The 15814-nt window shown below is 36.6% G+C and overlaps 2 protein-coding genes across 2 annotated transcripts in view; one reads left to right on the forward strand and one right to left on the reverse strand.

Annotated features, from left to right (window-relative positions):
• Positions 1-294: 294 nt before the first annotated feature.
• LOC111718010 (CD109 antigen) overlaps positions 295-15814 on the reverse strand; it is a gene marked incomplete at its 3' end in the record, with an annotated part of 30130 nt that continues 14610 nt past the window's right edge. The window contains exons 15-20 of the mRNA XM_023493480.1: positions 15209-15267; positions 13918-13981; positions 12610-12680; positions 12173-12256; positions 2520-2553; positions 295-363 (exon numbers count right to left, since the gene is read on the reverse strand). Coding sequence (XP_023349248.1) covers positions 295-363; positions 2520-2553; positions 12173-12256; positions 12610-12680; positions 13918-13981; positions 15209-15267 — 381 coding nt within the window. The remainder of the gene's footprint in view (positions 364-2519; positions 2554-12172; positions 12257-12609; positions 12681-13917; positions 13982-15208; positions 15268-15814) is intronic.
• On the forward strand, positions 8945-11225 carry LOC111718011 (uncharacterized). Its single transcript, XM_023493481.1, has 2 exons — positions 8945-10952; positions 11128-11225. Exon 1 carries the CDS (start codon positions 9457-9459, stop codon positions 10936-10938), a length of 1482 nt encoding a protein of 493 aa, XP_023349249.1. The 5' UTR covers positions 8945-9456; the 3' UTR covers positions 10939-10952; positions 11128-11225.

Below are 15814 nucleotides of genomic sequence, written 5' to 3' on the forward strand. Positions count from 1 at the left end.
ATAAATATATTGTAAGAAAAACCGACTCGTTGAATATTTGAGAAACTCAGTGCATTGCTTTATTGATTTTTATTCATATACAATAGTATTAATGAAACTGAGTCCTATAAAACTATCAAAGTAAACTTCCTAAAAAGGTGTATCTCCTATTCACAACATTACCCTTGAAACCTTTGACTTTCATCGATGAGCAGTCGAAAGATTAAAGGATACCGTTGTGTATCGGGGGTTTCCCTCTTTATATTAAAGGTCACATTAAGTTACGCATACAGTTCCTTTAAAGAATTTACTTACAATAAGAGTTCCCATTTTAGCTTGTATTTCCTCCATACTAATCCGGAAATTTAAATCTCCGCTTTTCTCCTGAAAATACATTGACATGAATGGATGGATCCAAATAGATTCTAGTACAATAGATGGCAGCGTAGACTTTCACAAGTGTCAACTTAGTTTTTGTGTCTGGGAAAATTATTAATAATAGTTATAATTTTAAGAAAAAAGTGCAAATATGCAGTGCAATTTTATTTGTTCAATCTTTACTTACTGTTTTTACATTTTTTATTTAATCTAGGAAAACATGTCAACTAATATGAGAAAACTTCGTTTATCCTTGTTATATTTCACACTTGCGATAATTGGTCCATTTCTCTGTTGTCACCCATTGTACATGATTTGGATGGATCGAGCTATTAACGTCAAACTAAAGTAACTTGCACCGTGCACGTTAGATTTAAATTTTGTAATGTTTTCTTTTACAACTCCTTAGATTAAAGAGCATTATGTATCATTACTGAGTTTAAGCAGAAAGTCGACTTTCAAAATCACACTTTCAATCTTTTTTTAAATTATTCAATAACGACGTTAAAAAATGTAACAAAAATTCTACAGTAAACAAATTTGTTGTTTAGGAACAGGTTGAGAAAAAAAATTGACTCTCGTTTCCTAAAATAAGTAATCGAACAAATTCGAAAAGAAGAAGAAATATTATAATGATGGAAAAGAAATAATTGATTCTAACATTGACTTGTTGACAAATTTCTGTTGGGAAATATATTCCTAAACATCTAATAGTTTACTGTTAAATATGTTTTACATTTTTTGTCGTCGTTATTTAATAATTAAAATCGATTCTTAAAACGTTACCACCAAAATGGATGATTTTGCGCTTAAACTCAGTAATGATACGTCCTTAAATCGTTTTATATGTCTCAAATGAATCATAAAAATTTCTCCACAATACTACAGTCTCAGTTCAACTACCATACATTGCCGGTCACACCCTTTAAATAAAATAAGGTTAAGATTTGCACCGTCGCGCTGAAGAATTGAAGCTAGGGATTGTGAGCGTAATTTCAAGTGACCTTGCACGAAAGGATAGCAATGCCCAACGCACAACGGTACCCTTAAAAGCTATGCCTGATTAAGTATGAAGTAGATATCAATGTTTAAAATTTTGAAAACTGATAATTTTTAAATGCTGTTTTCAAAAGAAAGAAAAAAGAGAAATGATCATAAATAAACACTTTTGACCTGAAAAACGAAAAGACCATCCATATTATTTAAAAGATAAAGGTTTCAAGACGAAGGTTAGGTACCGCGCGCTGTGAATTGGGCATTGTCGTCTTTGCATGGAAAGTCTATTGAAATTAAGCTTATAGTCCCGTTTATTAAAGTTTTGTCAATATTTTTCTATATTTCAGTGATCAATCTGAGATCGATTAAAATACCAATATCTGAAATACCTCCGCCAAAAAAAGCAAGAACGTGTTTCCACCGTAAACTAAGATATTTTATCACAAATGATAGATTTAAATTTTGCCAAATTATTCTAATTAACAAAGTTTTAAAATAAGCGTTTTTATGTTTTTAATCTTCTATACAAGGAAGCAAAAAAAAGTGTTATGACAACAGAGCAAAATTTGTCTTAAAAAATGCGTTTATTGTATACTTTGTAAACCGCTGTGTTTCTATGCAGTTGAATTGAAAACAATGAAATATTCAAGAATTTGAACAAATTACAGTCCATGGTTGAAAATATATCACGATATAGGGATACACAGGTTTAGGAAATACAACTTTTCACGGGGGGGGGGGGGGGGGGTTTATTTGAATATTTTTTTTTAATAATCTATATATCACTATTAGGTTTAAAATTCGGTGATGGTGATGGACAAAACCTCTGTCTGTAGAGTAAAAAGTAGGTGTTAGTTCCACATTTATTGAAAAAAAATTTCGGTCTGGGTTGACCCTCGTCAGTTCTTGAGATTGTTTCTGTCACAAAGTTTAAAAATTGCGCTTTGCACACCTCTTTCTTGTAAAGTAATAAGTTTAGCATTGAAATGTTACACATCTGATTAAAGTAGATTTTATAAAAGTTTAACAATGGACATCATACATAGTTGCAATTGGATCTACTCTTTCTCAAGAACTTTTAAGAAAAAGATGTTTTACTTCTTGAAAAATAGAAAGTAAAGGAGCTGTAAGATCACAAAGTTAATGCAACATATATTGTAAATTACCTTTTGAGAATGTTTGTGAACAAAACGATCCGTCCTTAAAATACATAATCATTGAATTTAGATTAGTTTAACAAAAAATGTCTTTGGGCCAGCTTTAATGAATAGCGAGAAGAAGTTGAACCGCGAAGATGGTTCGCCGGAAAAAATTCAGCAGAAGTTGTTCAATATTTATTTAGGCGCCCCTGGGCGGTTAGATTGTGTGAAGAGCTGCGGAGCCCCTGGTTGGGAGTACTGCTTGTGTAGTGAGTGTCTGTACTGTAGCTAGGCGCAGCTTTCTTGTCCCTGCCCCGGCGTGGGCTGGCGGCCCGTGCCTTTGTTTCTCCCTCCCTGCCGGTTTTGGCCAGTTCTTCTCTCCCTCTCTCAGCGTTCNCCTCGTCCCCTACTTAAGTCTCTCTCCGTTTAGTTTTAGTTTATAATTTTGCGCCCTTAAGCTCGATTTATAGCTCAGAAGCTCGATTTAATAGCTTCTTTTACACTCAGTTACTTTTATTTAGTTTAATTTTATAGTAATTTAATAAGTAACTTTAATGATAATTTAAATTTCCCACGATTTAATTCTAGTTTATAGTTGTTTTGTACCCTAAAGCTCGATTTAACAGCCTGGATTCTCGTTTCCATATCTTTATTTTCACTCAAAGTTACTTTATTTAGTTTACAGTTGATAGTAGTTCTTTAAGTCACATTTAATAGGGTGGTTTGCACTTGTAGACTCGTTTCAATAGCTTCTTTTCTATTATTATCAATTTAAATTATATTTATATAGTAATTTAGAGTACCCTTAAGCTCATTTTAATAGCTTAGAAGCTCGATTTAATAGCTTCAATTACACTTAGATTTACTTTTAATTAGTTTATAGTACTTACAAGCTCGATTTAATAGCTTGGAAGCTCGATTTAATAGCTTCAATTAATTTTTAAATTGTATGTTTTATAGTAATTTTATGGTATTTTAAGCTCAATTTAATAGCTTAGAAGCTCGATTTAATAGCTTCAATTACACTTAGATTTACTTTTAATTAGTTTTATAGTGTTTACAAGCTCGATTTAATAGCTTCAATTAATTTAGATTGTATGTTTATAGTAATTTATGGTGCCTTTAAGCTCGATTTAATAGCTTAGAAGCTCGATTTAATAGCTTCAATTACACGCAAAATTACATTTAATTATGTTTATAGAGTAGTAATTTCATTGTGCTTACAAGCTCGATTCAATAACTTAGAAGCTCGATTTAATAGCTTCATTCACTCAGAGTTAAGTTTGATAATGTGGTTTGCACTTGTAAGCTTGTGTCTTTAACTTCAATTATAGACCCTGGTTTAATAACTTGCATGCTAGATGTTCACTTTAACACGGTAAACAGTTATTTAAAATTAAAATTATAATCAATGTGGACCTATTTTACCATATACTTTAACTTTAATGATGCATTAGTTTAACGTAACCAAAACCTTAACAAGCTTTCAGGCGATAAGTTTGGTTTAAACCAGGTTCAATATTTGTTTAGAAATTTTTGTTTGGCAGTTTATTGACGTTGCTTTGCTTTGCCAATTAACTCGATTTAATAGTTTCACCACTTTTTCTTTGAAACGCAACTATCGCTAGTGGCTCAATTTAACAGCCTCAAGGGAAGCTCAAATTAATAGCTTTAACTTGTTACAGACTCGACTCATTCTTGTTTACTTTATTTATCAACTCTTTCTTTGCAAGGTCATTCAATACTCATTTACCATGTTACATGATTAAACAACTTATTGCTTAAAAGTCTCAACTACTTTATCGCTCATTTGCTTTCACTTAATTACAACCAAGAGACAGAAATATAATTACAGTTTATTACTTTAGTTATTATTGCAAGTATTATTTACAGTTCGTAATGATAAAAGACCACCAAGGGAAATTAAAGCAAAACCAGTGTATGGAGTCACTAAGTATGGATCAATTGGTTTATTCTCAACAAACTCTTTTCCTGGAGCTCTGGATCTGAAATGGAAGGAATATTTAGCCGTAATAGCCAACCATTCCTTGTCAAAGTCAACTTGGTCAACCTATTCAACCGCAGGAAGAATGCTGAAAAAATGCCAAGACGAAACAAATTTCTCAATGAACCTGCCGTTAGACCAGGAAAAAATACTTATTTTTGTAACCTGGCTGCTTGCAAGGAAACTGACTGCTAAAACAATAAATGCTTATCTGTCAGGACTCCGCCAAGTTCACTTAGCACAGGGGATCCCGATCCCAATTCTGCGGCCATCCCTGATACAACAACTGCTGACTGGAGCAACCAACATGGATCATATCAGAAGCCGTTTGAAGCAAAAACCAGTGAGGCTCACAGTGACTCCGACTTCCATGAAACTCTTCAAGTTAGACCTGAAAGAAAGTTCAATGACCAGAGAAATGAAACGTTTGGTTTGGTCGATTGCTACTCTTTGCTTCAATGGGGCTTTTAGAATCCATGAATTGCTCTCAAGGAACTCGAGACAATTTGACCCAAATTTTACTCTGTTAGGACGAGACGTAAAGTTAAAGTCTATCAAGATTCAAGGCCAAAAAGTTTCAATCTTACAAGTGAAACTTAAGTCTCCAAAAACTGACAGAGTCGGAGTTGATACAATAGTAGATGTCTATGAATCAGGAGGCCCGCTCTGTCCCTTAAGAGCTTTCTCAAGATGGAGGGCAGTAACTACTCACAAGAACAAGAACTTCCCTTTGTTTACGGATGACCAAGGACTACCTTTTACAGGGAAAAGGTTTAATGCTATTCTGAAAGACTCCTTGGGAAAATATTTGGACTACAACAAAGGAAGAATAACCTCACACTCGTTCAGGGCAGGAATAGCCTCCTTGCTCGGAGTTATTGGTTTCTCGGAAGAAGAAATTCAGGCAGTAGGGAGATGGAGCAGCAGAGCCTACCTTGACTACTTGAAACTACCAAGAACCAAAAGACTAGAAATGGCGAGGTTGATTGGGAATTTAAAAATGTAGTTAGTACTTGATATAATTTATATAAGATCAATAAATCTTCTTTGCTTAACAACAATTTTGCTTTGACTAAGAGCGTTCTCAGACTTGGTTCTTTACTTAATACTTGCCAATTAGACTTGGAGAACAGGAACATTTAAATTTAATTAACTTAACTTAACTAGCCTCTCCTATTTAGAGAATGACGGGAGTGAAGATGGCAGTCTAGCTGAAGAAGAATCTGCCAGAGCAGATAGAGTGGTAGAGGACAATGCAAGCAGTGGAGAGGATAGTGAAGTACCTTCCATTTCTTCAGTTCTCTCCACAAGGAGTGTTCTTGTTTCAAGATTAAACAGAGAGCTGCCAGGTATTGCCTCCATAAATTTATCAATAACCCGGTTAACGGGTGGTAATTATTTAATGTCTTTAATTAGCACAGCAAGTTAGGTAATTAACTTGAAATAAAATAACGTGTGTAAACTCTTAAGATTGTACAATAATTATAATGCAATTTATTTCGATCATGGCAGTATTTGAACAATAAGTTCTGTTTTTTTACGACGATGCTCAAAATCTCAAACTTAATTTAATTAATAATTATCCTAATTTTGAAGTGCAGTTGCTTTAACTCCACAATTTGTGAAGACCACTGCATAGATTGTTCAAATTTAATGAGCATGATTATTTCTAATCAAACTGTTACAGGGGCTCGCAAGAGGAAGACTCGTTCCGGCCGCTCCAATGTTGCTTCTCCAACAAGACCTAGGGGAACTGTGTCAGCAGCCAACAAAACCTCCAAGTCCAGGAGTCAAAATGCGGAGCTGAACGCAGATTCTTCTGACTCGGTTAAGATAGTTTCTAAAAACCGCAAGGGAAAGAAAAATAAGAGAAGGAAAACTGTCGCTGACAGCAGTTCTAGAAGCAGCAATTCCCAGTCTGAGTCTGAGACAGACAAAGTAAATAGAAAACGTTCCTACAGTTCCAGTAGTGGTTCTTCTGGCGGAGAAGACCAGAGAGAAAAGTCTAACTATGATGTTTTAAAAGATGTTCTTCCAGGGGAAGCCAGACTACTGAGAAACCAGAAAACAAAAATAAACCAAATGAAGATGAGTGAAGTGCTGGATCTAGTGAAACTCAAAAGAGCTGCTGACCAGGCTAATATTGGAGAAGCTGCCTCCAGGTTCTCAAAAGACAAACCTCCAAAACCGAGGAGGTTTAGAGAAGAAACTGATGATAGTGTTAAACTTTTGCATAAAGCAAGATTTCTACGAGCACCCTTGTCTGACATAAAGAAGTGGTGGAAGCTGATGCCCGCGGCTCGTTCTCATGTTTACAAAACAATTCCTCTGAAGTTCTCCGGTTCTCAAAGCAAACTTTCGGAGAAAACTATTGGGTTTATGCATGACCGGGCTAAGGCTTTGTCTATTAAGAATTTCCATTCACAGAATGCCTGTGTGGCAGCAAAACCAATGAAGAAAATAGAGAGAAAAGATGCTGAAGGGCTGGTAACCCTGTTCGACTATTCTTGGGAAGAGCCAAGCAGCCTGGCTGAATTTACGGAAGCTTTGATCAATTACATCGCCGCTATGCAACAGCTTTGGCCTCTTGACCCCACGGGGATTATCATGCTCCGTTTAATTAACACTTACAAGTGGATCAGTGTAGCCTACGAGCTAAAAGAGAAAATAGCTGTTCTCTCTTCTTATTTTAATGGAGTTCTTCAAGAGAACGCGGGCAGAGCCATAAGAGGTGAAGTAATCCTAGATTATAAGGAGCATGAAGATATCCTCAAGCTTGCCTTAACCTCGCACAACCTTTCAAGTGCGGTGCCTACCGGGAGAAATCCGAGGGCTGACCAAGATTTGCAGGCCAGGGCGGGGAAAAAGTCAAGTGCAAGCTATGTTCCTAACTCCTCTGGGTTTAGCTCCGGACACAGCTCTAACTTCAGAAAGGACGGGCAAAATCAACGACCAAAAGCCTCGTTTAACGGGCTCGGAGTATGCTACGCTTTCAACAATGGTTCATGTAAGTCTCCTAGTACATCATCAGGTTGCAAAGGTGCTGGTCGCGAGCTTGCTCACGTCTGCAACGTCTATGTCCAGCAGAAATCCTCCTTCTGTTTGGGAAAACATCCCAGAACTAGTCACAAATTCTAGTGCAATTAAACTTTGAGAGGCTTATTTAGCATTCGAAATATTTCCTTGTCGTTAACTTAACATTTAACAGACTTAATCTAGGTTAAATCTGTCAGCTTTTAAATTTTATTTCGTATGTGAGCATTTCTTAAATACCAAGTACTGCAATAAATATTAAACTGTTTATTTATTTGTTCAAATATAATTTCTTGTCAGTTGATCAGCGTTTATAAACATGAGCAAGATTGAATACTGTGTGTTAAAAGAATTTTTTTTCCTTGTTAAGTATTTCTGCATTTCTTAATAGGCATTACATCTGTGTCATAATCGAGTCTAAACCGGAACTAGTTTAATACGAGTTTAATACAATAGACATTCATTTGTTTATTTGCTTGATCAAATTTATTTCTTGTCACTCAATTATCTCTAATTAATCATAAGCAAAATTTATTACTGAGAGCTAGGGATGTTAGTCTAGTGTTTGAGTAGTTCTTAAATTGGTTTTAAAACTCAGAATACCCGAAATATAGTAATTGAACATTTGTGTTAGGATAGAGTCTAGCAACTGGAATACGTCTGGAAATATTCTATTTGTCTCTTGATTTACAATTCGGGTTAGTTGGGTGCAGGGTGTACCACGATACTTGACGGTTGGCAAATAGTTTAGAATGTCTTTCTCCAAAATTTGTTAAGTTTTGTTACCAAAGATCAATGAAATATATGAGAGACAGGTCATATTACACTTGATTTCAAAGTAAAGATAATGTAGGGTAAGATTTTGACTAAATATCGTTTTATTAAATGTCATGTTTTGTGGGGCGCCCTGTATTAATTATTTAGATACTCGTACTATTGTCCAAGTGTTCGGATTATTACTTGACTAGCGTTATAGTAATGGAGCTCGGAACACTCGAGAAATGTGGATGATTATGCAAGCCAGTTTAATTTACACTTGCTTGCTTTGATTCCCGGAGAATCATTAAAGTTATTTACCTTAAAGCTTATAATTACACTTATTTTCGTTAAATTAATTGATTTAATTTAAGTGGCCAACATCGTTAAATTTTATGCAAAAGTTTGTTTATACAAAAGCAATGCTAACGAGTCCAACACTTGGACAGTAAGATAGTAGGCCGGTTGATGCGACTCCTTTGTCTTATAAAGACGATCTCTCCGATTTGTGCGGCTTTGTCGCTCAATCTTAAGTTTCATAGCAGTGGTGTTAAAGTTAATTATTTCTGGTTTCTTTAACTAAATTTAGGCATTTATTTTTCTGTTTTCTTTAACTAAATTTAGACTTTTTGCTTGCATTTCGACTCTTAAACCCCTGCTTCTTATAGCGCTGGGTAAAGAGTTCTTTCCCTAGGTTTCAGTAGAGAAATTTTGGACAATTTCCACAGATGGAAGGATGCTTGGAGGCTCGCGGTGCATTCTACTTTGCCAGAACTACCTCCCCTTAAAACCTTTAAACCAAAGTTTGCGCTGCCGGAACTTGATTCATACGATGGCGTGTTTCCTACCTGGTTTTGGGCTTTAGCTCCGTCAAATTACAATTTTCCTGGTATCTCGCTAGTTGACGGTGAAAAACTGAGAGCGTCCGCACTAGAGTTCGGTTATCAAGACTTGGAAACCTTGAACAAAGTTTGTGCCGACTTGCAATGTGGAGCAGACATTGGCTGTTCAGGATCTTTCAGACTGCCGTCTAAGGCTACTAATGCACCTAGTGCTTTTGAAAACGGCAGGCAGGTGACAGATGCAGTTTGTGATTGGCTTGCAAAAGGTTTTGCTTATGGACCTGTGCCTTTAGCTCAAGTACCTGAGAAAGCGAAATTTAGCGGGATTATGACTAGGCCCAAGCCTAACGGCTCTGTGAGAATAATCTTGAACTTGAGTGCCCCGCTAGGAATGGCCGTTAATGAGGGCATCGACAACAACCAGTTCCCTACTTCAATGTCCTCCACTACTAAGTGGCTGAGGGTGTTGCGCCGAGCTGGTAAACATGCAAAAATGTGTAAAGTAGATTGGTCTGACGCGTATAAGCATGTTGCAGTTCGTTCGGAGGACACTGATCTGCAGTGGTTTCAGTGGGGTGGTCAAGCTTTTAAAGAGTTATGCCTTATCTTCGGTTGTGTCAGCAGTGCCGGTATTTTTGACCGCCTAGCGAAAATTGTCCTTTTCATTGTGGTACAGAAATCTCGCTTCCGTGAGGATATGGTGTGCCAACACCTGGATGACTGCTGCGCCGCTGCACCTTTTGACTCAGATGCGCTAGAGCGTTATGACGCAACTTTCACTGAAGTTGCAATTAATCTCGGGGTGAAGCTAGCTCCCCGGGACGACCCAGAGAAGTCCTTTGGTCCTGCTCAATCTGGCATTATTCTTGGCATACGCTATGACACTGTGGCTTGGACCTGGGCGTTGCCGGAAGAGAAATTATTTCGGCTTCTGCACCTCCTGCGTTCCTTTTTACAAGTTGATCAATGTCAGCAACATCTTATTTGGACGGCTGTGGGGAAGCTACAGCATATTAAACCTTTGGTGCCAACCGGACGGTTCTGCATAGACCACCTGATTCGCGCTAACTCGTTTTCGTTAGAGCGTACTTTTATGGTCCCTCTTTGCAGTGGGTTTAAGAGGCAAGCTTGGTTCTGGTTCTCTATGCTTCGACTGTGTTCTGGCTCCGGCCCAATACCTGACCCGGACTTGGGGCTGCCTCCATGGGCAATTGATGTGTTCACCGACTCAGCTGGCGGGGCCTGGGAGGGCTTGAAGGGTGCTGGAGCTTGCACTCCGACTTGGTGGGCTTTCTCCCCTTGGTCGGCCAAGATTAATCGAGGGGGCATGGGTCCTTCAAACCGTAAGTTGGGGCGTATGATGTCTGCGCTCGAGCTGGTAGGGCCTTTGCTGGTAGTGGCAGCTGGTTACCAATGGTGCCGCAATAAGCCTGTTAGAATTTGGGTAGACAACGCGGGCTCTGTTTTTATTTGGAAGAAGGGCTACAGCTCTAGCTGTCTTCTTTCCTCAACTCTAGTAAAAGCTATAGCTTCGGTCGCGGCTGGGCTAGGCAGCCAGGTTGACCTGGTGAAGATTACTCGGTGTTCTACGCCTCTGGCGGACATGGCAGACGCGCTATCCAAGTGTGCCTTTTCTAGATTTCGGGAAATTGCTTTTGGGGCAGGTTATACCACACTGCCTTTGGAGCCGGCTTGGATTCCAGCTCCCATCACTGCCTGGCTTCTTGACCCAGTTCCGGATGATTTCCTTGGGGATAAAATCCTCAATGAACTAGCTAAGAGAACCCTGGTGTTGGGGGTTAACTGCTAGAGCTGCTTAGGATGGTAAGGGTTGTTAGGACTCGGCTTTGCCTACTTTGGGTTTATTTTATCAAGGTTACCGCTCACTTTTGGCGGTTACCATTTCTTTTACTTTGGGCGGTGGAGAAACCGGTTGGCTTTGCTGACCGGTTTAGTTACCGCCCTATGTTAGCCGATGTTCTGCAACCCTTATGCATAGGTTCGTGACCTCAGCGCCTGCTGTGGTTGCCTCTTATGCCTTCCTTTTCCTCTTTTACCCTGTTCTCTTCTCACTCCGTTCACTGCTACTCTTGCCAGGTAAGCAGCGGTTCATATTTATTTAGGCGCCCCTGGGCGGTTAGATTGTGTGAAGAGCTGCGGAGCCCCTGGTTGGGAGTACTGCTTGTGTAGTGAGTGTCTGTACTGTAGCTAGGCGCAGCTTTCTTGTCCCTGCCCCGGCGTGGGCTGGCGGCCCGTGCCTTTGTTTCTCCCTCCCTGCCGGTTTTGGCCAGTTCTTCTCTCCCTCTCTCAGCGTTCCTCCCTCCCTCCCTGCTCTCTGCTGGCGGTTTGCCAGTGTTTGTATTGGTTGGGGTTTATTTTATCAAGGTTACCGCTCACTTTTGGCGGTTACCATTTCTTTTACTTTGGGCGGTGGAGAAACCGGTTGGCTTTGCTGACCGGTTTAGTTACCGCCCTATGTTAGCCGATGTTCTGCAACCCTTATGCATAGGTTCGTGACCTCAGCGCCTGCTGTGGTTGCCTCTTATGCCTTCCTTTTCCTCTTTTACCCTGTTCTCTTCTCACTCCGTTCACTGCTACTCTTGCCAGGTAAGCAGCGGTTCACGACGGTTACACGGTTCAACCACTTCTTGATATTAATTGAACACGAATCTCCAGTATTTATTTCAAGCCATTCAATTCCCAACATTTTTTTTTGGACTTCAGTTGCATTATTTTGCAATTATTTCATAATACCACTTAAATAAACCCTATGGAACACGTCAGGATAGAATAAGAAGAAAATATATAAAGTTAGTGTAAAAAAACTAATAAATGATTAACTGATTACTTAAGTCAGGGGTCCATTCAAGGGAGTGTTCTTGAAATTACATAATGATTCGTTTAGGGGGTGTTCTTGAAGTTATAAAATGATTCGTTCAGGGAGTGTTCTTTTAATTATAAATGATTCGTTTAGGGAGTGTTCTTGAAATTATAAATTGATTCGTTTAGGGAGTGTTCTTGAATTATAAATGATATATGTTTGCCTGAGATATGTCCAGTTGTGAGTTTTGTGGATAAATGGTTTCCCACTTTCACTTATATTCACCCACGGTTCCTCAAACAGAGTACTAAAATTAACAATAGGTTAGAAATAATAAACAATATATGAAAAACAATTAACAATCAGACATTAAAAATATGTTAGAAATATCAGAATTAAACAAAAAATTATTGAAAACCGTTTGTCAGAAATTAACAAAATGTTAAAAATAATTATAACAGAGAATAAAGAAAAACCTGGATATAAATACTTATCATGAGAAAAAAATCCATCACATTAACGACCTTGCACTTATAGAAATATTTATAACATCAGAGCTAAAACCTTTAAAATTGTGGAAAGAAATTATTATTAAAGAGTACTATAAAAGAAAGCAAAAATTAGTAAAAGGTGACATAGTCATAAGTAGTTTATGGATACCTGGTTTCGTTTGCATGGCTTAATTTATGGCTAACAGGTAGATTTTGCTTTTTATAGTAGTATTCATACTCCTGTACCATACAGTCATAATATCATATTAAATGCTTCATTTTTAACCATTGATATTTAATTCTTAATTGATCAGACAAAGCGCTTACAGGGAGTGTTCGCGAAAAATGAAGGGTGGTATAGGCTTACGGGAAAAAATAAGCGCTTTTGATCTCTACTAGTCTTACTTAAAAATGACTCAAACCGAAAAACGAAGAATCCATACAAATTCAGAAGGTTGCAACATTCAACTCGGACCGTAAACAAATCAATAACAAATCATTCATATATTACACACAATAATCATCGATAATTTTTCGACGCATTCGTATATAGTTGATATTTCATAATATTTTTTTATTTTTCATGATCAGCTAGCTACTTTTGAAAACATTTAATCCTGTTTCGAGGGTTTTTGATAAGAAGACGACATCTTCACATTTACCAGAAATGTTCGAAAATCCAGCGCCAGCGAAATATTATTTTAAAGAAACAGAATTAAAACTATTATGAAGTATCAACTATGTACGAATGCTTCGAAAAAAAAATCGATGACGATTGTTTGTAATATCTGAATGATGTGTTTGGAATTAAATTGATTTGTTTACGATCCGAGTTGAATGTTTCAAGCCTAAACCCCCTTTCATTTTTCGCGAACCCTCCCTTTATTATTTTATAAATGTATTAATGTGTATATAAATATGTAAATATGTTTATATCAAGTAAATAGTGACAGCTCAAATCTTGTAATCTATGCTCTAATTTAAATAGATAGATAGATATAAATATACATCATGGCAATCATTGTTTACATCTATCCATTTGCGCAATTTCAACATTTTTCAAAATTTTCATAAATTAATGGGCGAGATATAACACTTTGCAAACGAAAAAGAAAAACCAAGAGACATTCCATTCAATCATTTGTAATTTAAAGGGAGTGTTCATGAACAAATGAAAGAGTGTATAAGCTGATATTTAATTAAATTAATTTTACTTTTATAACTGTTGCTTCTCTAATGAGAAAATGGGGTTAAAAGCGTCTTTTTTCAAGTGCTTAGTGTTCGTATAAATTGACGGAGTAAATAATTCAATGAACTGCAACCATATTGCAACCATAAATGACGAATTCGATTCGATGCATTCGTTTATAGTTGATTTTTCTAATATTTTTAAATGATTTCTTTTTTACAAAATATGGAACAACCAGTTATTTGTATTACTATTATATTTCTTATTACATTATTTATGGCTGTTTTCCTGTCTATAGTGAACTGTATCGTTGTACAGAGGAGTCGCTTGATCAATCGCCTTAGCAAACCATCTAAATATATATTTTTGAAAAAAAATTTGATCTTAGATTCAAAAATAGAAATTTGAAATTTAAAAAAATTGTCGACAGTAAACAAAAAGTGTTCTGTACATTGCAGAAGTAATATGAAGCGCAAGTTTAGTACGTAATAAAGAATATCCCAGGAACTCCTAGATTTTTGTTTACAAATGCAATGTACTGCAATTTCTGGGAGTAATACAAAAAGTCTCAGCCTAAGCAGCACTGAATTTGTTTACATTCCACCCAGAAAGTGCTGTACAGTTAATTTGTAAACAAAGATATGAGAGTTCCTGGCGTATTCCTTGGACTTGATGTGAAAACATTTAGGTCGTTTCTTAAAAGTTTGAGGTTGTCGTTAAAGTTTTATACTTTAGGGGGAACTCATGGTGAATACACTGTTTTATACTTTATGGGGAACTCATGGTGAATACACTGTATTATACTTTAGGGGGAACTCATGGTGAATACACTGTATTATACTTTAGGGGGAAGTCATGGTGAATACACTGTTTTATACTTTAAGGGGAACTCATGGTGAATACACTGTATTATACTTTCGGGGGAACTTATGGTGAATACACTGTATTATACTTTAGGGGGAACTCATGGTGAATACACTGTTTTATACTTTAGGGGGAACTCATGGTGAATACACTGTATTATAGTCTTAAGGAATTGAGTCTTAGCCACAAACTCTGATTTTTATCCCTATATCTTTGCAACCCAATGTTGTAAACATTATATCTATATATAAATTTGTCTTGTCTGTCTGTCTGTCTGTTTGTTTGTTTGTTTGTATCCAATAAACGTCAAAACGGCTGAACCGATCGGGCCCAAATTTTTTGTGGGACATCTAGGGACCCCAGGGAAGGTTTATGAAAAATCAAAATTTCAAATATAATTGTCTCCATCAAAATTCGATCGTCATAAAATTTTTAAAAATTTTGAAAATCCGCGAAATTTTTTGTGAAAATCCGCGAATTATTTTTGTTTTGTTTTACGATGTACACAAAGAGAACATGTTCACAACTAATTTAGAAGATGGGCACGAAGCGCCCTCTAAGGCTAGTATTTTAAATTAGGACTGTTTTTATATCAAATAGTGAAACTTATTATTAATTATTATATTTATCATTATAAAGTCCTAGGGATGAGAAAACTTGAGTTTGTGGCAAAATTCGATTCAGTTATTAGATTTTTTTACAAAAAAAATGACACCTGAGCATACAGTCTCCCAGTCCTATCTTATCGAATGTGTACGCATGATTCACAGATACCTAAAGAGTATATAAGATATTAAACAACTCACTTTGAATTAGATAGAAGGAGGAGGCAACATGTTTGGGAAATTACTTGGGCGACTTTGTGATCTCCTAGCTTATCTATAGTTTTGATTTCATAACAAGTTTATCTGGTTACAAATTAGAAATTTAAAACATTTTTGATCTTCAGATTTGTTTTTAAAAGAGGAGTTGTAATATTGTCATCCAATGATGTAATAATTTAATCTTGGTGTAATTTGGTTCAGTTAGATGATCCTAACAATGGTTGATATCGATATCCAATATCAAGTCAGTACAGTAGTAACCAGAAGATAATAGAATAGGAAAACACATTAAAGCAATACTTATGTGTATCTGATTAGTTTTATTAGACAATAATTGAATTACTAATTTAGTGAAATGGGGCTGTTTACACTGCACATTTAATGTTTCTCGATCATGCTCATTGAACTTTTTAACATTATAATTTGATTCTTAGAGTCGTCTTTCTATTTCACTGTTTAAAGCAAAGCAATGGTAAAAGTTCTAAATTAAAAAACTA

The sequence above is a fragment of the Eurytemora carolleeae genome, unplaced genomic scaffold (assembly GCF_000591075.1).
Source record: "Eurytemora carolleeae unplaced genomic scaffold, Eaff_2.0 scaffold1841, whole genome shotgun sequence".
Classification (NCBI taxonomy): domain Eukaryota; kingdom Metazoa; phylum Arthropoda; class Copepoda; order Calanoida; family Temoridae; genus Eurytemora; species Eurytemora carolleeae.